This window comes from Ictidomys tridecemlineatus, chromosome 6 (genome assembly GCF_052094955.1).
Source record: "Ictidomys tridecemlineatus isolate mIctTri1 chromosome 6, mIctTri1.hap1, whole genome shotgun sequence".
In the NCBI taxonomy this organism is placed as follows: Eukaryota; Metazoa; Chordata; class Mammalia; order Rodentia; family Sciuridae; genus Ictidomys; species Ictidomys tridecemlineatus.
Window position 1 is genome coordinate 189,483,396 of NC_135482.1, and position 25,258 is coordinate 189,508,653.

General features: G+C 38.0%; 1 protein-coding gene across 5 annotated transcripts in view; it reads left to right on the forward strand.

Moving 5' to 3' along the window:
- The first annotated feature begins 1,376 nt into the window (after positions 1–1,376).
- Pcca (propionyl-CoA carboxylase subunit alpha) overlaps positions 1,377–25,258 on the forward strand; it is a 345,878-nt gene continuing 321,996 nt past the window's right edge. For 4 of the 5 annotated variants that reach the window (XM_078016287.1, XM_078016290.1, XM_078016288.1 and 1 more), the window contains exons 1-4: positions 1,378–1,551; positions 16,874–16,951; positions 21,560–21,607; positions 21,719–21,787. In XM_078016287.1, the coding sequence (XP_077872413.1) occupies positions 1,447–1,551; positions 16,874–16,951; positions 21,560–21,607; positions 21,719–21,787 (300 nt within the window). In that variant the 5' untranslated portion in view covers positions 1,378–1,446. Of the gene's footprint in view, positions 1,552–16,873; positions 16,952–21,559; positions 21,608–21,718; positions 21,788–25,258 lie in introns of all 5 variants that reach the window. The other variant, XM_078016291.1, reaches the window with a different exon arrangement.

Consider the following 25,258-nt stretch of genomic DNA (forward strand, 5'->3'; position numbering starts at 1 on the left):
ACTCAATATTACCTTTCTTATATCTCCAAACATCTTGTTTATTGCTTTTGGCATTAACATGCTGTGATGTGTTCTAAGGCATTCCTAGTTTTGTAACTCTCTCAAGGTGATTTTGTAAGAGAGGCAAAATAGTTAAGAGAAGAAATCAGGGTACTGAGGTATTTATAGGTAAGATTATTTGCTGATATTTGCTTTAAAATACCCCAGTAAACCGGGCCCTGTGGCACACGCCTGTGATCCCAGCGGCTGGGGAGGCTGAGGCAGGAGGATCACTAGTTCAAAGCCAGCCTCAGCAATTTAGCAAGGCACTTAGCAACTCAAGGGCTGACTTTGAACTTGTGATCTGCCTGCCTTAACCTCCCAAACCACTGCATTACAGGTGCGCACCATTACACAGGCCGGTTTGTTCTTGAATCCTTACCTTTCTGTAATCTTTTAATCTTCACTGGCCACATCAGTTCAATTGCAATTGTAAGACTTGTGTACATTTATGAAGGAGGCAGTTTGGGAAAGGTGTGTGCATGAGGTTCAATGTGTTGCTCAGGTCACTTCATTGGGCCTTAGCTTCTTTTCAAGTCTTGTTTCTAAACATCTCTAAATAAAATATAAAAAAGGCTTGGAGATGTGGCTCAGTGATTGAGCACGCCTGGCCAAAACAAACAACAACAACAAAAAACCCCAGCAAAAATGTAAAAGGGGAATAGATGAAACAAGACTGGTAAAACGTTGATTGGTTGAAGTTGTGTTATGGGAAACTGGATGATTATTAATACAATTTAATATTTTTTTGAGTTCGTTAAAACATTTCTATAACATTCTCTATTCTTTGTTTCTTAAAGATTGGTTCAATGTATAAGATTCTCGTACAGTTTAAAATAAGAGAGAATCCGAGGCATCTGGCAGCAGCTCCTGCTGGAAAGTGACAGAAACCCATTCGGGTTCGGGCTCAATTCCCCTGACACGCTGATGTGAAGTGGCAGAGGTGGGAGCTGAGTTCGGGCTTGTGATTTCTAGACCTGGAGCTTTTCCTGTTACACAAGCCTGGAGTTTAGGACCCTGGGATTGCGGGGTGACTCAAAGACCTAACGGCACGACCGAGCGCCGCTGGCGAAGCTGAGCCGGCAGAGTTCGCCGTCGCTGCAGGCGAGCCGCCGCTACCCGCGCGCGTCCCGGGTCTCTCCCCGGGGGTCGGCTCGGGCGCGTGGCCTCCAGCTAGGCTTGCGGCGGGACGCGCCGGCAGCCGGCTCCCGGAGGGTCCTAGAAAGCTTCTCTCGCGGCGCGGCTCCTGGCCCGGGCGGTTAGAGCAGACCCCCTCCCAGCCCTCCCCGGGCGGCTGGGGTGGGGCTTCGGACTTCTGGCTCGTGATTGGCCGCGGCTCGGACGCTCCCCTTCCGCCCCCTTCCGTGGGGTGAGAGGTCAGCTGAGCTCTGATCGCGGGGGGCGACAATGGCGGGGCTCTTGGTAGGGACAGTCGCGCTGGTCGCAGCCGGACGGCGGGGGCGGCGGCCCCCTCATCAGCTGATGTGGAGCGCGGCGCTGTGGACCCTGAAGGTGAGACTCAGTGGGGCTTCCGGGCCTGGGCTCCCAGCCGGCCTCTCTCCTGGGGGCCGGTGCCCCGGGCCGGACGTGTCCTCTGCGGACCTGGGTTCCCGGCTTCTGCGCCCCTCGCTCCTCCTCCATCCCCGAGTTCGCCGTGGAGCCGGATCGGGAGGGATTCCTCGTAGCAGGGATCTCCCCAGGGTCCCGAGGACAGAGGCCTACGGAGGCAGGCGCCTGGGCATTTTCTGCTCTCCCAGGCGGTGGCTGGCCCGAGGACAGGGAAGTACCCGCACAGTCTGAGGACAGGTTCCAGTGCCTCTAGGGTACTGGCTTCGTGTTGTGCTTTCCAGTGTGTAAGAGTCCCTGCCCCTTTTGAGAGTTCTTACGAATGGCTGCTCAAGTTAGGGTTGTGAGTTTATCCTAACTTTTAAAGTAATATATGATAGGATTGCTAAATAGATTTCAGGTTTGAGTTGACAGCCTGCCCAAATTGTAGGGCATCACACTGGTACCGTGTGTGAAAAAGTCTGTGCATTTCTTTCTTTCTTTTTTGCTGTGTAGTAGATTGGTTTGAAACATATTTCAGCATTGTTCTCCCTATGGTGTTACTGTGGCAATTTCATCTACAGGTTGGCGTGTTGACCTGTGCTGCTTGATTCTTTCCCCCTTTCACTTTCGTAACTCTGGGCTTAGTGTATGTAATAAAACCCTGTTAAGTCATTTGAACCAATTCTTTAAGATGAAGGCTCCTGAAAACCATTTGTCCGCAGGTTTAGTGTGCTTGTTAAACGTTTTTTTTTTTTTTTTTTTTCTTCCACCGGAGGTTGAACTCAGGAGCTCTTAGTCACTGAGCCACATCCCCAGCCCTATCCAGTATTTTATTTAGAGACGTGGTCTGAGTTGCTTAGTTCCTCCCTACTGCGAGGCTGGCTTTGAACTCTTCCTCCTGTCTCAGCCTTAGGAGCCGCTGGGATTTCAGGTGTCTGTCAACGTGCCTGGCCCCCCCCCCTTTTTTTTTCAATGAAAAATCTTTAAAAAATTTCTACATAATTTGATTTATAGTTATTGAAATTTAGATTTGGAAGACACTTCAGAGATGATCTGCCTTCTCTTACTCTTTTTGAAGGTGAGCAAATTGAGGTCCAGTTAGGCAGTGTGAGAGAGCTGGAAGTAACCTTGGCACCTTTATTTGCTTAGTGTCAGTTGCAGAATGTCCACTCTGGCTGTTCTGTGTGTTGCTATATGCTGTTTGTTATTTATTTTTTTTGGTGTCTGGGATTGAACGCAGGGGTGCTTAACCACTGAGCGTATCCCCAGTCCCTTTAAAAATATTTAGAAACAGGGTCTCACTAAGTTATTTAGTGCCTTCCTGGGGCTGACTTTGAACTTGTGATCTGCCTGCCTTAACCTCCCAAACCACTGCATTACAGGTGTGCACCATTACACAGGCCGGTTTGTTCTTAAATCCTTACCTTTCTGTAATCTTTTAATCTTCACTGGCCACATCAGTTCAATTGCAATTGTAAGACTTGTGTACATTTATGAAGGAGGCAGTTTGGGAAAGGTGTGTGCATGAGGTTCAATGTGTTGCTCAGGTCACTTCATTGGGCCTTAGCTTCTTTTCAAGTCTTGTTTCTAACATCTCTATTGAATAACTCCTGTGTTCCAATTCTAGGGCATGAATATGATTTGTTTTCTTAGAAAATTTGGTCTATTAGTAAGAGAGAAAATGCTATTGGGGAGGGAGTTTGATGTTGTAATAAAATATAGGGATTTGACCAAGTCAATACTTTCAAGTTCTTTGTCCCAAGGTACTATTCTGGTGCTTTACTTGAGTTAATGTATTTAATCTTCACAATAGCCATGTAATCCCCACTTTTAGAAGAGGAAATCAGGGGACAAAGTGTTATGTGACTCGCTCAAAGTCAGAACTAGTAAGCGGCAGACCTAGTTCTGGATTTAGAACTCCAGAGGCAGTGCTCTTTTAGAATATTATTTATTATTATTACTATTATTATTATTTTGTGGTGCTGGGGATGGAACCCAAAGCCTTGCATGTGCTAGGCAAATACTTTTACCATGTGTCACACCCATATCCCTCAGAGCCAGTGCTCTTAATCACATTGTAAGGGAGTACTTACTTTGGGAATAAAAATTATGATAAATATTGAAGGGTGAAGTGAACTTGTAAAAAATTAATTCATTAAAAATTTGTTTTTTGTGGTGGTGGGGATTGAACCTAAGGCCTTGTCCATGTGAGGCAAGCCCTGTACCAACTGAGCTATCTCCCCAGCCTGACTTTTTCTCCCTAGGTTAAAGAGAAGTGGTAGTGTTATACATAGGAGAACAGCAAATGGAATGGTCCAGTGGCCAGAGATTTACCCATCTTAGAAAAGCCTATTGGGGGTGTGGTGCAGGGATGTCCTGGTGCTAGAGAAGTAGGCAGGCATCAGACTGTGGTGGGTCTTGTTGATGCTGTTACAGAAATTTAGTGTTTATCTTAGAGCAGTGGGAAGCCATTGGTGCTGAAGGTGGGAGGGATGACATTGACATTTTAGATTGAAGATGCTAAGAGGAGAAAGTTGTTACTGTAGTTACTGTTAGACACTTACTGTAAAATATGTAAGCTTTGATTTTTCTTACCTGGTTTCTTCCTTTTAATGTGTCAGCAGAGTCTGCATCTTGTCTATTTTTATGGTCTTAACACAAAATTTGACACAATGGGGTTGCATGTCTGACAGTGGAGTAGCATTATGTTTGTGCCAGCAGAGAATTCCTTGTTGAAATAAGAAGCATCTCTGAAGTTCACTATCAGTTTAGAGAACTTGAGCTGCTGCTTAGTTCCTCTCCATGATTCTTTTCTATGAACCTGAAATATGCTCCACTGAGTCTGTTTGAAGCAGAATCTTTTGAAGATTTTAATCCCTCCCGCCACTTCTGCAAACCTTTGGGTTGGATGAAAAGCAGACAGCTAACTTTAGACTAGTCTAGAGAATTCAGACCATTCTTTTAATCAGCTAACAGGATTTGTTTGTTTTTAGGTATATGTAGAGTTAACCTTTTAAATTTTATTTGTTATAGATATCAACTTTTAAAACATATTCTGTTAAATACCTAATTGTTTCCACTGCCTAAATTCAGTGGCTGGAAAATATTGGTTTTATAGGAATTCCTACAGTTTATTGAACTTTTATATCCTCAAGTGTTTTTCATATATTATCTATGTAGCAACTACATAAAAAAATCCGAATTTCATAGAAAAGAAAACAAAGCTCAGAGCAGTTAAATAATTTAAGGACACTATTGGTTGAGGTAGAATTTGAACCTTGGACAGTATGATTCCAAGGCCTGGCTTTTCTGATTACAAATTGTCTCTTATTTGAATGATAGTCTCACTGTATGGTACATTTACAAAGTTTGAATGCTTAGGTTCTTTATATTCCTCAAAACCTATGATTCATTTCTAATCCATAAACATGGGAAAAAATGTTTTAGGCTTGTCTGAGTGCTTTAGAATTGCCTCAGGAAAATCTTTGTAACATGTTGATACGTTTCTGACAGATCATTTGAGAAAATTTTTTTCCATGACTATTACAGAAACCAGTGTAATCAGATGTTTATAGACATTTGTGTATCTACATATCTACTATTTGGATTTTTTCCTGGTCTTACGAGGTTTAGAACAGAGGTAAAAGCTGTGATAGCCTCTTTCTAAATAAGGTGGAAAATTGGTGACATTTTTGATAAATAGTGAAGGAAAAGGAGTTATTCCAAAACTTTTTGTTGTTGTTGTTTGTTTTTAAATGTGGGTAAGTCAGGAAATAGAAATGAAAGGGGGATTTGGGAAGAAAAAAACTTTTTTTTTTTTTTTTTTTAATACAGAAACATCTTCATCTTCAGTATTTGGTGTTACAAGCCTATAAGAATTATGTGCCAGGAAGACAGGAGAATCAGTGGCTCATTTTTGGGTCAATGATTGGAGGCAAAAGTTATAGTTGGAACATGAGCCCTGAGGCATACAGTGGGTAAATAATATTTAATTGAGTAAACACTCCATCTTACAACACTAAATTAGGATTTGGAAGAAGGAGGAAGAGGTAATAGGATTTTGAGGAATGGGTTGAGAGGAGGTAGAGCTATTAAATGAGGGAAGAACTTTTTTTTTTTTTAAATATTTTTTGGTTGTAGTTGGATGCAATATCTTTATTTTATTTTTACGTGGGTCTGGCGAGTGCTAGGGGAGCCACAATCCCAGCCCCGAGGGAAGAACTTTTTTAAGAAATTGGAGTTATTTATTTTAATTAGGGATATATGACAGCAGAATGCAGTTTGATTCATTGTACAGAATTATAGCACGACTTTTCATTTCTCTGGTTGTACATGATGTAGCATCACACCATATATGCAGTCATACATGTACTTAGAGTAAGGCTGTCCATGTCATTCCACCGCCTTTCCTGCCCCTATGCCCCCTTCCCACCCCACCCTTCCTTTGCCCTACAAGTTCCTCCATTCTCCCATGGCCTTCCCTCTCAACCGCCATTATGGATCAGCATTAACTTATTAGAGAAAACATTTGGCCTTTGATTTTTTGGAATTGGCTTATTTTGCTTAGCATGATATTCTCCAACTCCATCCATTTACCTACAAATGCCATAATTTTATCTCTCTTAATGCTGAGTATTATTCTGTTGTGTATATATACCACAGTTTCTTTATCCATTCATCAATTGAAGGGCATCTCGGTTGCTTTCACAATTTAGCTATTGTGAATTGAGCTGCTATAAACATTGATGTGGTGGATTTACATTTTGAAAATGTAAAATGGCTTAATGTGAGTATGTGGGGTGGGGAAGATGGATGCAGGGAGACAAGTCATGAGGCTGTTGGAGAAGTTCAAGTTAGAGATCATGGTAACCTGTGCTAGGGTATAGCACTGGAGGTGGTGAGAACTTTGGTAAGAACTGGTCAGATGTGGGATGTATTTTGAAGCTACAGTAGTAAATGAGATAGCACTATACATTGCTTTGAACTCCTCCTGCATAGGAGTGGGGGCAGATCTGAATGGACTAATCAATAGCACTGGCACTGGTACTTTTCCAAGTCCTTTTTAGCATAAAGTTTGACCAATAGTGTTAGTACTTTTCCAAGACCAGATTTATATAATTTTTAACCAATAGCTATATAAACCTCTAGACTAATGCACTTAAAGCAAGCCCTACTTGGTCCCTTCTTGTCCTGCAGAAAGCTCTGTTTCTTTTCTGCTCACTTGAATAAATCCTACTCCTTTCACTCTTGCCTTCTGTTTATTGTCCATGGATTTCATTTTGCAAATTTCCAAGACAAGAACCTGGAAAGAAATTGGCAGTGAGCTGCTGGGGTCTTCTGCAAATTTGAAGGTCATAGCCTGCAATTCAGATAGTAGTGGAGAAGAATCTGGGTTTGCAGGCTGCCACCCCAGAGCTTATGCCAGCAGTCATCCCCTGCTGTGAATAGCTGGTAACATTGAAATGGGCTTTCTTGGCTGCACAGGCCTGCAACTTACCAAACCCACCTGCTAGCAGAAGTGGAAAATCTAGTTTCATCTCAAACTTCAGTTTCAGTAGCACTTGCTTTGGGTTAGGAGGGAGATATTTGGGAAGAGAAAAACCAAGAATGACTCTTCAAAGACACAAAGGGCCCATGTTATATAATTTCACTAGGTGTCAAGACCTAGGAAGAGAGAGGATAGGAATGAGTGTTAAGTTAAGGTTTTCTTTCTGGGGTGATGAAGAATGTTGTGGAATGGATAGAGATGATGGTTTCACACCTTGTGAATATATTAAAAAGCACTGAATTGTATACTTTAAAAGGGTAATTTCTATGGTATGTAAATTACATCACAATAAATAAGAATGACTCAAGTCAATTTCCTGAGATCCTGGGTTTGATAATGTCTTAGAGATAGGAAGGCTGATGCTTGGGAAAGAGGGAAGATCAAAATAATAGTTATGGCTGGCCAGTGGGGCACACCTATAATCCCAGCTACTTGGGAGGCTGAGGTAGGAGGATCCCAAGTTCTGGGCCAGCTGGGTAATTTAGCTAGACTTTGTCCCAAAGTTGAAAATAAAAAGGGCTGGGTATGTAGCTTGGTGATAGAGTACTCCTGGCTTCAATTCCCAGTACTGTACATACACACACAAAGACTATAGTTTATATTAAAATAATTGTTTTGAAGCCTGTACAGATTTAATGTAATTCCAATCAAAATTCCAATGACATCCTCATAGAAATAGAAAAAGCAGTCATGAAATTCATCTGAGAAAATAAGAGATCCAGAATTGCTAAAGCAATCCTTAGCAAGAAGAGTGAAGCAGGTGGCATCACTATACCAGACCTTAACTATACTACACAGCAATAGTAACAAAAATAGCATAGTATTGGCACCAAAACAGACTGGTTGACCAATGGTACAGAATAGAGGACACAGAGACAAACCCACACAAATACAGTTATCTCATATTAGACAAAGGAGCCAAAAAAACATACATTGGAGAAAGAATAGCCTCTTCAACAAATGGTGTTGGGAAAACTGGAAATCCATATGCAACAAAATGAAATTAAGCCCCATTCTCTCACCATGCACAAAACTTAACTCAAAGTGGATCAAGGACCTAGGAATTAAACCAGAAACCCTGCCCTAATAGAAGAAAAAGTAGGCCCAAATCTTTATCATGTTCGATTAGGCCCGATTTCCTTAATAAGACTCTTATAGCACAAGAAATAAAATCAAGAATCAATAAATGGGATGGACTCAAACTAAAAAGCTTCTTTTCAGCAAAAGAAACAATCAGTGAGATAAAGAGAGAGCCTATAGAATGGGAGCAAATTTTTATCAAACACATAGAGCACTAGTCTCTAAGATGTATAAAGAACTCAAAACTCTAACACCAAAAAAATAAATAACCCAATCAATAAATGGGCCAAGGAACTGAACAGATACTTCTCAGAAGATAATGTACAATCAATCGACAAATATATGAAAAAATGTTCAACATCTCTAGCAATTAGAGAAATGCAAATCAGTGAGAATGGCAGCTATTAAGAATACAAACAACAATAAGTGTTGGTGAGAATGTGGGGAGAAAGGCACACTCGTACATTGCTGATGGGACTGCAAATTGGTGCAACCACTATGGAAAGCAGAATGGAGATTCCTTGGAAAACTTGGAATGGAAACCCCATTTAACCCAGCTGTCCCACTTCTCAGTTTATACCCAAAGCACTTAAAAACAGCATATTATAGAAATGCAGCCACATCAGTGTTTATAGCAGCACAATTCACAATAGCTAAATTGTGGAACCAACCTGGGTGCTCTTCAGTAGATGAATGGATAATGAAACTGTGATTGATATATATATATATATATATATATATATATATGAATAAAATGGAATATTACTCAACATTAAAAGAGAATAAAAATCATGGCATTGCATGTCAATACATGTAGCTGGATAATATTATGCTAAGTGAGGTAAGCCAATCCCCCAAAACCAAATGCTGAATGTTTTCTCTGATATGAGGATGCTGATCCATAATGGGGGTTGGTGGGGAGCATGGGAAGAATGGAGGAACTTTAGATAGGGTAAAGGGAAGAGAGAGGAAGGGAGCCGGCAGGTGGTAGGAAAGATGGCGGAATGAGTTGAACATTATTACCCCAAGTACATATATGAAGAAGTGAATGGTGTGACTCCACTTTGTGTATAACCAGAGACATGAAAAATTGTGCTCTATATGTATACTATGAATTGAAATGCATTCTGCTATTATATATAACAAATTAGAATAAATAAATAAATTTAAAATAATAATTGTTTGGATTGCATTTATGAAACACAGAAAGTTGTATTTTTCTTATTTGTTGTATGTCTGATCACATAATTGGTGCAGAACAGGGCAAATGGTGAGAACTCAACATTCTCAGGTTGATGGAGGATTTTGGGTTGTTGAAAATGAAAACTGTTCTGGGGAGGTGGGGTGGTCAGGTACCTGGCTTTTGTGAAGGTGGCCTCAAAAGGAGTGAAGGGGGTGGGAAGCTAAGCCAGGAGGGCTTCCCAGCTGGAGACCACTGTTCTGTTGCAGGGGTGCTCTAGGGTCGAGGTTCTCAAAGCATGGTATCCCAGCCAGCAGCACCAGCACCACAACTTCTTAGAAATGCCCCTTTTTTAGCCCCATTGGAAGACCCACAGAATCAGAAGATCTAGGGTGGAACCCAGCAATCTGTTTCCCAAGCCCTCCAGGTGATTCTAGTTTAAAAAAATACTGTATAAGGTGAGCTGCACATGTAATTAGATTTCTTCTGGCATTCATATTGAAAAGTCAAAAGAGATAAAATTAACAGTATATTATCTTTAACTTAACATATTTTCAGATTTTTATTTCAACATGTGAAAATTTACATATGAGGTCTTTTACATTTTTTTTCAGTGTCAAAGGAAAAGAAATACAGAACTTTAAAGATACGATTTGGTAGCTGGTTGCAGTGGCACAAGCCTATAATCCCAGCAGCTTGCGAGGCTGAGGCAGGAGCATCTTGAGCTCAAATCCAGCATCAGCATTTTAGGGCAGCCCTATGCAACTTAGTGAGAACCTGTCTCAAAATAAAACATAAGGATTGGGGTTGTGGCTCACTGGTAAAGCACTTGCCTAGCATGTGTGAGGCACTGGGTTCGATTCTCAGCACCGCATATAAATAAATGAATAAAATAAAGGTCCATCAACATTAAAAAAAATATATATATATATATAAACATAAAAAGGGTTGGGATGTGGGTTAGTGGTAAAGTGCCCCTGGGTTAAATCCCCAGCACCCCACCCCAAATAAATGAAAATAATAAATAAATACATAAATAAATAAAAAATAAAGATTTTAATTGGTTTTATTTTCCATTCTAGAACTGGGCAACACTTCATGCCATCAAACAAAAAAAAAAAGTGTTTGAGGAACTGAGGAGAGGAAGTTGGTTTTAGAGAAAGAAAAGGGGTGGAGAAAGTACAAGCAGGAATGAAAAAGAAATTGGTCATTTCAAAGTTGTAAGGCATAGATAGGGAGAAAGAACAATGGAAAATGACTAATCAGTTAACATCAGGTTACTTCAGGTCCTTTTTTTTTTTTTTTTTTTTTGAGAAAGGATTAATTCCAGAGACTTATCATGTCAATTAAAACTAGCCTATTCGTGAAACTCAACTGTTCTCTCTCTAATGCTGATCTCTGTAAAGATGGGATAAACAGCTTAGTTGAGTGCAAACCTTTGGCATGAGTGTCTCATTTAGTCTGCTCCATGGGGCCTAGTGTAGGAACTTAGTCCAGAACAATGGCCTCTGAGTTTTTTCTTTTCTTTTTTTTTTTTGGTATTGGAGATTAACTCCAAGGGGGCTTAACCACTGAGCAACATCCCTGGGCCCCATTTTTTTAAAAATGTTTTTTTAGTTGTAGATGGACACAATACCTTTATTTAATTTATTTATTTTTATGTGGTGCTGAGGATCGAACCCAGGACTTCCCACGTGTAAGGGGAGCGCTCTGCCACTGAGTCACAACCCCAGCTTTTTTTTTTTTTTTTTTTGAGACAGAGTTGATTAGGACCTTGCTAAGTTGATGAGACTGGCCTGGAACTTGAGGTCCTCCTGCCTCAGCCTCCTGAATTGCTTGGATTACAGGTATGCACAACCATGTCTGGCTAACCTGTGGTTTTCATTTAACACCTACAAAATCTGGTGTGGCATTTACTCTTGTAGCCCATTTGAATTTGGATTATTTGGAATTAGTCCCATTTCAAGTGCTTAGGAGCCACAAGTGGCCAGTGACTGCAGAATTGCAGTTCTAGAGCACAGATTGTGCTCTGGAGTTGGTTCCACCTTGGAGTGAAGGCACTGACCTTTTGAACCCTGTGCTAGTTCTTTGCTGTAGGCTGGGAGAGGGTTTTCAGTCTTGATGGAGAACTCCTATGTAGTAGAGGAAAATGGTCTTAGTCAGGGAGCAGTGTGAGCCATTCGTCCTCAGCACAGCAGCAGGGAGATGCCATACTACTGTGTGAGGGGTCTGCATGGGCAGCCACAGTGTCTGCTAGGAGGAGTGACCAGGCTGGGAGGCAGAGCCTGGACAGTCTTGGGATTTGACTGTCCTGAAGGTGGTATTCCCTATGGCTTTGGCAGCCAGTGAAGATCAATCAACGTCTGTTTAAAAGATAAACTATACTGTAGTGACCACCTCACTCCCTCCTGTGTCTTTAGAGGGCATTCCCTTAAAAGGTCCCTTTGGTCTGTTCAAATGCTGAAATCAATATTCAACCGGTGGTTTTGAGCATGGAAGCCAGGACCTTCCTTCATCGGGAAGCTTAGAGCTGCAGTGTTAGCTTGTGGTCACCTTGGTAAGGTCATCTTATGGCTCCATTAACTTGCAGGCTATGTCAAGAGCTATAGTAGTTTGGGTTTTGGTAGAACTAATGCTTCAATTGTTCTTTAAGATAACTACAAGTGGATTTACCAGTTTTGCCTGTGATATGGCCACGTGTTGAATGTGGGACATCTTGGGCCCAGATGCTGTTTTATCATATCAAAGAATGTTTGTTTCCCTGCTTGCAGTGACTAGAAGACATGGATCCATTTTGTCTAAAAGTTGTACCATTTCTCTCATCTTTTGGTTAACAGTTATTGAATGATGACTGTAACACACACGCACCTGTGCTAGGCATTTTATACATTCTTATTTAGTCCTCATAATGGCATTATGACCTAGGTAAGTGCTATTACTATCCCCATTTGCAAATGGGTGAATTTTCCTGTATACCTAAGAAGTGCCAGAATCAAGATTCTAATTCAGATTAGAATTTGAGTCTAGGCCAGAGGGTTTTTTTTTTTTTTTTAATTTTAATTGTTTAGTTGTAGGTGGACACACAATATCTTTATTTCATTTCTAGGTGGTGCTGAGGATAGAACCCAGTGCCTCACACATGCTAGGCGAGCACTCTACCACTGAGCCACCACCCAGTCCTAGGCCAGAGTTCTTGATGCCTCCTTTCTGCTAATGGTAACTCACCAATGGCTGTGATATAATTTTAAGAAAGAAGGGGAAGGCTGACTACTCCTGTTTGGTTTTTGTGTATATCTTACCTTCCTACACTGCTCTCCCCCACTTTGTTTGTAAAAAGACTCATGTGATCCTCTTAACAGCCTTTCTTGTGAAACAGGTGGAGGCTGGGGCCCAGAGGAGTGATTTGCTGCTTGTCTCTCAGCTATGAAGCTATGGAACTGAGCCAGCCCAGGTCTTGAGATGGCGGTCTTGCCACTTTCATTGCCATCCTATTAGCAGGCCTTTCTCTACTAAGTGTGGAAAATACAGGAAATTGTCCAAGGCAGGAATCCTTGGCAGTATGTCTTTGGGAGAACAGTTTCCACACCTTGGCATTTCTCTTACAGGTTGTTATAAACAGAGTTGATTTAAGTTTTTTTCTCAGAACTTTGTTGCTAGGAATTAAATGAATTTTGGACTGGGCTTGTAACCAGTTTCTTACATACTTAACAAAAACAACAAATGTTTAAAATTCTGTGTAGAGGTCCAGATCAACAGATTTGTACTAACTTGTTCCTTGCATTTTAAAAATAAAATTTTATGTTCTGGTTTTACCAGAATTATCTAATTTTTGACCCATCATTTTTTTCTTCTCCTTCCCTTTCACTGGAGATTGAACCCATGGGCTTTCTACCTCCCAGCTACATCCCTAGCCAGCTATTTATTTATTTATTTAGAGATAGGGTCTTGCTAAGTTGCTGAGGCTGGCCTCAAACTTGTATGGATTCTCCTTTTTAAACTTCCATTAAGATCAGCCTGGAGTAAACAAAAGAAAGAGCGTTTATGGGGCTGACTCTAGGTAGTTCTGACTCTGGTAAGGGCTCAAACTCTTGCTAATAAGAAGCATCCATTCCTTTTTAAAACTTTGGGCCACATAATTGCAAATTCACGTGTACGTGGGCTATATACTTCCTTTTTTGATAATGGCAGCAAAATGTGTTGTGTATTAGATCTTCAGAATCAAATATTTTCAAATAATAATAAAAAGATTCCAAAAACATTTTTGCTCAATTAGGGATACTGGTACATCGTCTTCTGTGTTTTGGCCAGGTATGACTTGGAATAGATTTGATTGCATTTTAAGAACTGTGTGGTATACAAACTTTTCAGTCTAGTTTTACATTATTGACACTTTTCTATAAGTAAATATATACTTAGATTCAGCTAACCCAAATATTCCTCAGAATTTGGTTACTTAAAAAATTCTGAATTGTTTTGGGTTAGAATCTCTTCTGTGGCCAAGGTTTAATTTAATTTAGTTCATTCTTTGTGAACTAAAGAGCCTATACAACCTGAGGTGTTTATTCTGCAAGTTATCTGGAAACTGAATGTGAAATTCATACTTATCAAAATTAATGATATTAGCTCTATTTCTGCATTTTTTTTCTTTCATATTTCCGAATAGTTCAGCAATGAGATCAGTGTTACAATTATCTTGGCCCCCAGTAAGTCCTCCAGTGCTCTTGTATAGGTGTGCTAAGGTCTTGGTTTTTGAATAAAAGTGGTTTAGGTCGGTAACGGACCTTGGAGAAAAGCCATTTGAGCTTTTACTTAGCAGAGAGCATAGAGTTCAAAGTGGGTTGCTTGCTCAAGTCACAGGGGTAGTGAGGTTGAACCTGGTGAGTGTGATTCCTCTCTGCAGTTCTTTCTTACATGGTGATCTGCTTTCCTGGTTGTTCCTTTACCCAAGCAAAGGCGTCACTGTTTATTTTCATTTTCCAAAGAGAATTAGAATACTGAAAATGTCCAGATTGTATTTTCTCTCTTGAAGACTCACATTTGGTTTCTGCCATCAGGAATCAGTTATACCCTTTGTTAGTGATTAAACACATATGTATGAGTTTGCTTTTTATAAAAGAATATGTTGACATGTTACTGAATAGACCATTTTGTGGCTGCTATATTAGGGTGAATTAGTGAGAGTGCAAAACTCTTGCTGTCCCATCTTACAAAATTGATAGAAAGCTGGAGAGTTATTAACTTGTGAAACTTTCCTATTGCTGCTTTATAGCAGCACAAGTGTTGAAAAATTCCCAGGTAGTTTTTGCTTCTCATTATTCCTAGGGTTTGTTTTTGGCATTGGTTGAGGCTATAAACACATAATTTTTTTGGGGGGGAAAGACTGTTATCTTTATGTTATTAAGTTTGCTGTAACAGTCAAATTTCTAAATTATGCCTATTCTGTAGTGGGCAGAAGATTGAATTTTTAGTTGAAAATACAGAGAGTGGTGAGGCCCTTTTGGTGGTCAATTTTATAAAACTCCATATCTTCCAGTAGACATTAATGTCAATGTGGGAGGTGCCATTATTTTTATTATCATGTAAGAGAAAATACTTCCAGAAGCTTTTAACAAATCATGTTAAATCTTGTAACCACTAAAGCCCATCCCTGTGATCTTTGAAAAATTAAAGTGTTTGGGATTCAGTTTCCTCATGAAATTAGGGATAGCACTCTTTTAACTCATGGGGATGCTTGAAGGAATATATGAGACAATCTTGGTCTTTAATAGGGACCAATTAACAGTGAACAGTTAATTTTCTTCCCATTCTAAGTTCATTATTATTCCTTTTTACTTGGTAGTGTAAAGGCTTTATTTTATACACTGTATCTTTCATGTCTATTACCTTTACTTTTGTATAGAGATTATATTTTGCACAAAATGAAAAATAAAATGAAAAGAAAAAAGAAGAGATTATATTGTGCAACTTGAGTCTTAATATTCTTTAAAAATAATTGTATATATCTTTGGAGTTCATTTAAAAATATTACTATAAGAACATTTTGTTTCTTATTTGAGTGATTTCCCTTGTAGAAAGTTGTAAGAGGTAATACTTGTTGGCTTTTCCTGATTTTTTTTTTTTTAATTTCCAATAGCAGGGATTGAACCCAGCACATGCTAGGCAAGTGCTCTGCCACTGAGCTACACATCTGGTCCTCTTTATTTTGAGACAGAGTCTTGCTAAGTTGGCCAGGCTGGCCTAAAACTTGAGATTGTCCTGCCTCAGCCTTCTGAGTAGCTGAGATTACAGACATGCACCAACATGCCTGGCTTTTTTTTTTTTTTTTCATTCTGGGGTCTGGCTTTCAAAGTGATTACTGACTAATCAATTTTTTTAAACCTTGATTACAGTTTTTTTTGGGGGGGGTACAGGGGATTGAACTCAGGGGCACTCGATCACTGAGCCATATTTTGTATTTTATTTAGAGACAGGGTCTCACTGAGTTGCTTAGTGCCTCAGTTTTGGTGAGGCTGGCTTTGAATTAGTGATCTTCCTGCCTTAGCCTCCCAAGCCCCTGGGATAACAGGCATGTGCCACTGCCCCCACTCCTTGATTACAATTTTTATTAGTCATTTTTTAAGGCTGAAAGCGTTAAGATATGCTTTCTCCGCAAACAATAAATTAGAAGTAAATTAGTATTACTTTTATATTTTTATCAATAAAATCACTTTTGTGTAAGAAAAAACAATAAGAAGTCATGCTGAAGACATTGGCATATTAAAAACATTTTATTACTTTCTGGTCACTGATGAACATGAAGCTCCTTGAAGCCAAGACTGGTATTTTGTAAAGTTCTTTATGGTATGTGACATTTCTCACCTTGCTCTGTGAGTCCATGTTTGGAAAGATCTTTCTTCAGATTTGCTTAGTTCATTGGCTTATATACTTCTTTGGAGTTTTTTTTTTTTTTTTTTTTTTTTTTTAAATACTAGGGATTGACCACAGAGGTGTTTTACCACTAAGCCACATCTCCAGCCCTTTTTGTTTTTTATTTATTATATTTTATTTTTTTGTGGTGCTGGGGATTGAATCCAGGGCCTTGTGTATGCAAGGCAAGCATTCTACCAACTGAGCTATATCCCCAGCCCCTGTTTTTTATTTTGAGACAGAGTCTCACTGAGTTGTTTAGGGCCTCACTAAGTTGCTGAGACTGACCTCAAACCTGTTATCCTCCTGCCTCAACCTCCTGAGTCACTGGGCTTACACATGTACAGCACCATGCCTAACTTTTGATGCCTTTGGTTTTATTTGTGTAAAGGGGATGATTCTGTAGTTACAATTTCCCTTCTATAATTATGGTGTACTGCTAATAATTACATATAGTGGCTGATAAAACATTGTAGCTAGAAGCAAACTGAGAGAAGTACTCTGAAAGAAATATTTCAAAACCCATTTAAGCATCTAATTTATTTCATTTTCTTTCTTTCTTTTTTCAATAGCATGCTCCACACTATTCAGAACGGTGCTTACTAGTGTCCCGTTGTCTCAGTTCAGTGGGATATGATCCTAATGAAAAAGTAAGTATGTTAACAGCTGAGTTTTTCTATGTTCAGTGGGGCAGATTAAACTTTATTAATACTGTACAATTATTTATTTCTTTATCATCGTAAGTTTTACAGATTCTCAGTCTGTGTTCTTCTGTTCATTGTGGGCCACAGCCTGAGTCCTTTAATTTTGTCTTTGTATCTATACCAAAACTTGAATACATTGGTAATATATTTCCTTTGTTTTTAGGAGAATAAGTAGATATTATTCTTTGTTAAAGACTGGGCACTTGCAAGATTTTGTTCAAATTATTGAAGTTTTTGTTTCAATTATTAATATTTATGACTCATGTGGATTGAGGGCAATTAGGCATATTGAAAATTTTGGGACAGGGTAATTCCAACTAAAATCTTGGTATATGGTAATGTTTGAGCCTTGTAATAGGAGAGAGATTAGAAGTGGTGATGGGAAATAAAACATGTTTTAGTCGTGATGTAGTCTTCAAAGAGGCAGAAAATTTTGGTCAAGAAGAGATTTTTCAAGATAAATGTCATTGAAGTGTAACTGCTGTGAATGATTAATCAAGAGTACCATATTACTGAATTGCACAGAACTACTTTGCAGATTCTTTTGAATCTGAAGATTTGAAAGAAGAGGAGTCTACATTTTTGCCATTCAATAGAAATATAACAGGGGTGGGGTGGGATGTGGTGTGTAGCTCAGTGGTAGAGTGTTTGCCTTGGGTTGTATGCACAAGGTCCCGGGTTCAATCCCCAACGCCACAAAACTGACAAAAAAGAAATAGAATTTGAGATACAGTGGCAGGAAAAATATAAATTCAAATTTTCTATTTGCTCTATTATGAAAATAAACAGATAACATTTTAGGTGTTAAATAAATATATTAAAATTAATTTTATCTCAACAGATAACCAATATAAAAAGAATTAATGAACTGGGTATGCATGCCTGTGATCCCAGCAACTTGATCCCAGGCTGAGGCAGGAGGATGGCAAGTTTGAGGCCAGACTTGGCAACTTAGCAAGACCCTGTCTCAAAAAATAAAAAGGGCTGGAGATGTAGCTCAGTGTTAAAGAATCCCTAGATTCAATCCCAATTAACGCTGCCCCCCCCAAACTAAAAAAAACCACTTTAGATTTTGTTTTTGAATGAAATCTTCTAAATCTAGTGAATCTTTTTGTACTTTTCTGGAACATCTCAGTTTGGCAACATTTAAAGATCTCTAGTTCATGTGGACAGTACAGGTTTTCATAGATTAGCTATGAGTGAAATTTCGCTGTTATGAAATCTATAGTTTGATTTAAAAACTTTACCACAGACAATTTGCTTTGGAGTTCATGTGTACATATGTTTGTGCACACAGTGGACCACCTCCTCCAGCCACTCCCTGTCTGCCTATAGTTTTCCCATTTGTAAAATGGGGATATTATCAAAACTGACTTCATAGACCTTTTTTTTTATCTTTTAGATTAATGAATAACTTTTTAAAATACAATATAAAGAGAATAAATAACCATTATCTGATAAGTGAAATAATTCACAGAAGGGTTTGCCACAGTGGCTGCTTTATAGAAAGCACATGGCCTAAATGTTGCTGCTTAATATTACCCTTAACAATTCAGTTTTGCACATTTGAATTCTGAGGCTCCAAACCCCTTGATAGGAAGCGAAAACTGGTTCATTCTCAAGCCTCTCTTTCCCAGAGCTGGTGGACTTGCCCATTGCGCTGTGACCTTTCTCAGAAGTATCCAGCAAGTGACTCGCGGTCTGGAGTTCTGCTGTCACTCCTTCCCCAAGTACCCAATGGAGCAGGCCAGCTCAGTCCTTCTCCAGGTTTCTGGATGAAGTGCCAGCTGTACATTTAGACCCCAGCAATGAGGATCTAAGCACAGGGAAGGAAGAAAAAGAAGTGGGGGTGGGTACAGAGACACTGCATGAAAAAGCTCTCAAGAAATCTCAGGAGACTTTACACCACAGACGGCATCATTTGTACAGAGAAGAGGGTGGGTTCCCCTGCATCTCTTCCTATACCCAGAAGCCCCTCTGTCTTTAGGGACTTAGACTTCTGGTTTATATTTGTGGTTTTCATTTTCTTTTTCCTCAGAGTGTCTTTGGGGTGTCTTCATGTAACTTCACATGTAGAATGAAGTCCTGGCTTTTAAGTGGAATTTTTGTCCATCATTTGCCTTTTTGTCCCCCAGGTTTATCTGGACAGTTCCCAATACATGTTGTGTTTTGAGCTGTAGAAAAGTGCCTTGTAGTTATTTGTTGTCGTCCTCTTCCTTCAGTGTCACTTTCTTCACACATCCCGCCCATGCTCTCCCTTCTCTGTACACAGCTTTAATGTAGCACTTAACATGATTTGTTGTGATTGTGTCATATTGTCCACTGACATCATCAAGCATAGTTGATATTTACTTGTAACTGACGCGGAGGGGGAGTTTTAAAGTTGATTTAACTTTAAATTAAGGCATGTATGTCCTTGGATATGCGTGGTCTATCTGAAAGAATAGACAAGAGACTAGTAAGAGCAGGACACTGGAGTGCTTTTAAAATTCTGAACCATATGTTTCTTGACTTATTTAAAGGAAAATTTTTATGTAGAGAAGATTAATATGTGTTTGAGTTTGTACACTAATTGGTAATATATTAATAGCCTTGAGTAGAGATGATATGTCAGGTGCAAACACATATTTTTGTTACTGGGAATTGAACTCAGTGGCACTTTGCTACTTATCCAGTTCTTTTTATTTTTTATTTTGAGACATGGTCTTGCTAAGTTACTTGCTAAGTTGCACAGGCTGGCCTTGAACTGTGATCTTTCTGTTTCAGCCTCCTGAGTTGCTGGGATTACAACAACTGTACCACCATGTGTACCACCATGCCCAGCCAAATATTTGCTTTGATACAATTTTTCCTGATTAGTCAAGGGCATACTCCTAGATTCCTAACAGTCTGGCATGCGGTTCAGTGCAGTAGAATAACAATAGTTGTAGCTAATGCTTGTTGAGTATATATTATGTGCTAGGCACTGTCCTGGGTACTTTCAGGGTGTTAATTCGTATAATTCTCATGACCTCTTATGGCAGATATTCTTATCCCCATTGGTATATCAAATGAGGGACAAGAAGTAGATAACTTGCCCACGGAAGAACATTCAAGAAAAACACGTGGGAGTTCTGGGGTTTTTCAGACTGGATAGTTTGGCTCCGACTGACTCCTAACCACTAGTTCTGCCTTCTGTACAGAAAGCAGAATGGGATTCTTCCTTAATCCTTGTAATTGGTCATACATATTTGCTTTAATGGTTGCTTAACGTGTAATTTACAGGAATGCTGTCTGCGGTGCTCTTATCAGATGTAGTTGTTTAATGCTTCATAAAATTTCACAGTTTTAAATGCGGTTCGAGGAAGTGTAAGCATTGTTTTCTAGAACTGTGCCTCCTGTTTAACAGATATTTACTGCGACCACTTGGATAGGAAGTTTTACAGAAGTCTCAGGCCTGAGGTGAAAGCAGGTTATTTTAAGGGTCTCTATGGTTCCGGGTTCTGTCACATCGAGAGCTTGCTAGTTTACAATAGCAGCTAGTCTCAGGTTGGTGAAATGAACCATGTGTGAGGTGAAGGTCAGAAGAAGAGTTTGAAAGCCTTTCCCATTCTGAGATTCTGGACTTTCCCTGTGGGTTAACATGGTGCTTTAAGTTATAGAAGAGTAATATTTTAGAAGATCATGTAGTTAACTCTTCTTTTAGAAATATAAAACATTTTTATGGTTCTCTCTACTAAACTTAAAACATTTCACTGACCCATGAATAATTGTGTACATATGTGCATTGCAATCATATTACTCCTAATTGTGTGTTTTCTTCCCTTCTTCCGTCCTTCCTTCTGTTTTTTTCTCTATGTTAAGGATTGGGGATTGAATCCAGGCCTTGCTCATGGTAGGCAAGTGCTCTACCATTGAGCTATATTCCTTGCCAATTGTGTGTTTTCTAAAAAAGAGATTAGTCAGCACAATTTTAGTGTTGGAAGAAAGCCTTATGAAATACTTATTCATTAGTGTACTATCAGTTTATGTATATGGAAGTTAAGAAATTGCTTAAGCCAAGGTCATCAGTAGCAAAGCTGGGCTTGAGACTTAGGTCTCCAGATACACACCAGAAGCATTTTTCTTATCATTTGATTTTAGCTGCTTCAAAATGTGATGATTATTCAGACTTAACACTGAATTCAAATGGTATGACCTACTTGGTCTGGACATCTTTGGATATAAGCACAAAACAACTCAGGATGCTTAGGACTTCCCAGACTTTATAAAACAAAATTTAAAATAAAAATTTTAAGCATTTTTGAGTTAAAAGTTTTTTAGTTTTTTAAAGTATCATTTGAAGATTTGCTTTTGTTAAGAAAATTTATTTCCACTTAAAAATAAAGTAACCTAGTCAAGTCATGCTATAACAAAGTAATTAAGGTCAGATGATTTTAGTTATTTCTTGGTTTTAAGTGTACATATTATCCTAGAAAGTCAATGTTTCCTAGAATAATGTCCATTGTTGATTATGGAAAAAACTTGATGTTTTCTGGTCTCAAACAATTTTACCTTTTTTTCCTTCTTTTTCAGACTTTTGATAAAATACTTATTGCTAATAGAGGAGAAATTGCATGTAGGGTGAGTAGAATTTGAATTCTCTTTTCCATTTTACTCAATGAAATTTATTATTATTAAATCCCTTTAAATATGAATTACTATAAATAGATAACATTCATGTATTTTAAATAGGTTATTAAAACTTGTAAGAAGATGGGCATTAAGACGGTTGCCATCCACAGTGATGTTGATGCTAGTTCTGTAAGTATATTTTAGTTTAAATCTGAACTTAATTTTGAGTTACATACAACAAAAATGAAAGCTATTTTATTTTTTCTTGGCCTCAAAAATGCATATTAATTTTTAAAACTTAATTTTTCACTGTTATATTAAGTAAAATGGAAGTGTCATAATATCATCTCTATGTGTCCTAATTCTTTGTTTTTAAAGCTTAAAAACCAAGAATAGACTAAAAAATTGCAAAGCTATTGCTGGTCAGCAAGTAGATTTAAGCAAAGCATGAGAAAGTTAAATGGAAGATTAATGAACTGTTTACACAATGCTCCCTTATGAAAGCACGTTTCCCCAGCATAACTCCAGTGTCACTAAGGGAATGCTGTGGTTGTTTAACCTTTCCTAAATGGCTGATGTGTTCAGCTGAAAGTTGATAAATGAGAGATAGGCTGATGCTAATTGGACATGAACAAAAGAAGGTATAGCATAAAGCAATGAATGATATATAATTTTATCTGGCATTTTTAACACAGCAGGCATTTTTTAGCTGTAATGAACTATGAATGAATAGAAAAAAAATCCCATGGGAAAAGAATGTAAATTATTGGAACTTTATGGAATGAAATATAAGTAGTTGTACTTTAATGTAAGTTACTATTTTTCAAAAGTGTGCTTTTGATAACCAGACCTTTTGTTAATGTTAGCTTTTATAATATAGTAATTTAATACAGTTTTCAAGTTTTGTGATCTTTAAATTTTTGTTTTATCCAGAATTATGTTGTTGATTTTTGTCATTGTAATTCTCCTCCTTTTTAAGAAATAAAATGGAAATAACTACAAACTAATTTCCCGAAAATAAATGCTAAGTATATAATTTATTTGGCACCTGCATTTAAAATATCTATCTTTTAATGAAAAGTAATGGAACATTTTGCATATGTATTGTTTGATATTCTTTTTTTTTTTTAACATTTGATTGTGGCTTCTTTGCAAAAAATCATTTAAACTATGATGGCTTTAATGGTAATTTACGTTCCTCAGATATTCATCAAGTAATGAGAAAACTGTTACTTTTATTAATCTGTTTCTTGATTGGTAAATTAAGGCATTTATTAACAGCAAATTCCTATAGGGAAAAATTTTGTTAAAGTCAACATCAAGCTAGTAATAGATTTAAAATTCATATTTCTCCTCTTATGTTTATTGTCAGTATGTTAGCTTATGGGATATTTTCATCTATGGATAAACTGAGAGAAAAAAATGTTTGAATTGTAGGCACTGTTTTATTTCAAGACTAACAGGGACCTTTTGTTTATTACTTTTCCATATTAAAATGTAGTTAATTCTCTATGCTATGTTCTCTTGGAAGTGACTGTTGTATGGATAGTTAAAAATCATTGACATTTTTTTTTTCTTTCACACTTACATTCCAGTGTTGGTGCTGTAGAATAATCTGTAATCTGTAGCATCTTCTGCAAAGTGTTGTCCCAAATAGCATTGCCAACTCTCCTATTCTTACATTTCTAGTTTTATATTCTGATTTAGACAAATTATTTTTCAGATTCTGTAAAAGCTAGTTTCAAAAGAGTTACTGTAAGTTTTTTATCTTTCTTATGCATGCCTTTCCCAAAGCAAATGTGAGAATTTTCTATTTTAAAGAAATTTGACGCTGAAACTAATAGTAGATACATCAAGAATTATAATATATGATTTAGAATATGATTTCCCAGGTTCCATAGTAGAAGTACTGCATTCTCAGTCAAAACTCAACAGTATGAACACATCAGAGAAAGGCATTTGGTTTCTGCTTCATTGGCAAGAAGGCAGAAAAGGTGAATTTCTTTAATAATATTTTTCCTTCTTCAACACTTGATCATGGAGGTTTCCATCATATCTAATCAGCTTTACAAGATCAGTAATATGAACAAGCCATGCTGTTCAAATGTTATCATTAGGATGTTTGTCATTAAGAAGTGAGAATTTAAATGTAACTTGGAGTTAAAAAGTTACATACTTTATATGTTGACTTCATAAATTGAAATGTAATTATTTATTGTAGTAGGGAAATACTACAAAACTTGATTGTGAAAGTTATTAATTTTTTGTTAAAGCAACTAATTTTCAGTTAACCAGGGAAAATTGTTAAGCTACTACTCAAGTAATACATCATACAAACAGGTAAAGCCAGTTGCAGAAATTGGTGTTTAATGGAAAAGTCATCTTGAAAATGATTATGTAGTTCTTCTGTCAGACCCTCCCTTCAGTGGATTCTTCAAAATTGTCTTTAGGATTCTTGGCTCTTTGTTCTTCCATGTGATTTTAGAATGAGCTTCCAGAGTTATCCCATCCCAACTGAATTTTTAGTGTCTTTTTTTAAATTTATTTTTTAAATTTTAATTTGTTATACATGTCAGCAGAATGCATTAAAATTCATATTACATACATAGAGCACAATTTTTCATATCTAGTTGTATACAAAGTAAAGTCACAACATTTGTGTCTTTATACATGTACTTTGGGTAGTGATATCCATCTCATTCCACCGTCTTTCCTACTCCCATGCCCCATTCCTTCTCCTCCCCTTCCCTCCGCCCTATCTGGAGTTCATGTAATCCTCCCATGCCCCCCTCCCCAACCTCATTATGAATCAGTATCCTTAAATCAGAGAAAACATTTGGCATTCCGTATTTTTAGTTTCTATGAACAGAATTTCTATAAATGTACAAATCTTTTTGTGAAAATAGACTTTTATTTTTCTTGGTTAAATACCTAGGAGAGGGGGCTGGGATTTGTAACTCAATGGTAGAGCACTTGCCTAGCATCTATGAGGCCCTGGGTTTGAGTCCCAGCCCTGCAAACAAAAACAAAATTAAAACACCTAGGAAGGAATTTCTGGGTCATTCAGTAGATGAGGGGTTGGCAGCTTTTTTTTTTCCCCCCTTTTTTTCTTTTGTTTGGATGGTAAATATATTTGTTTGGAGAATAAATATATTTTAGACTTTGAGGGTGTCCATTGCTCCTGCTGCTGCTGCTGCTGCTGCTTCTCCTCCTCCTTCTCCCCTGACCCTCCATTTTTTTATGATATCTTTGGTATCAGAATGATCCTGGCCTCATGAGTTGGAAAGTTTTCTCATGTATTTTTTTGCTAAGAGTTTGTGAAGAATTGGTATTAATTCCTCTTTAAATGTTTACCAGTGAAGCCATCTTGGATGTATATTTCCAAGATGTAGTTTTTTCTTAAATACTAATTCTTTTGTTATAGATTTATGCATATTTTCTTTAGAGAGTAATTGTAGTTTGGTTCTTTCTAGGAATTAATCATTTCCATCTAATTTATCTAGTTTATTGGTATAAAGTTGTTTATAGTATTTCCTTATTATTTTTATTTCTATAAAGTTGTAGTATTGTCTCCCTTTTCATTCCTGGTTTTAGACATGTGAGTCTTCTTCTTTTTTTTTTTTTCTTGGTCATTTGTCTGTTCAGGTTGTTATAACAGAA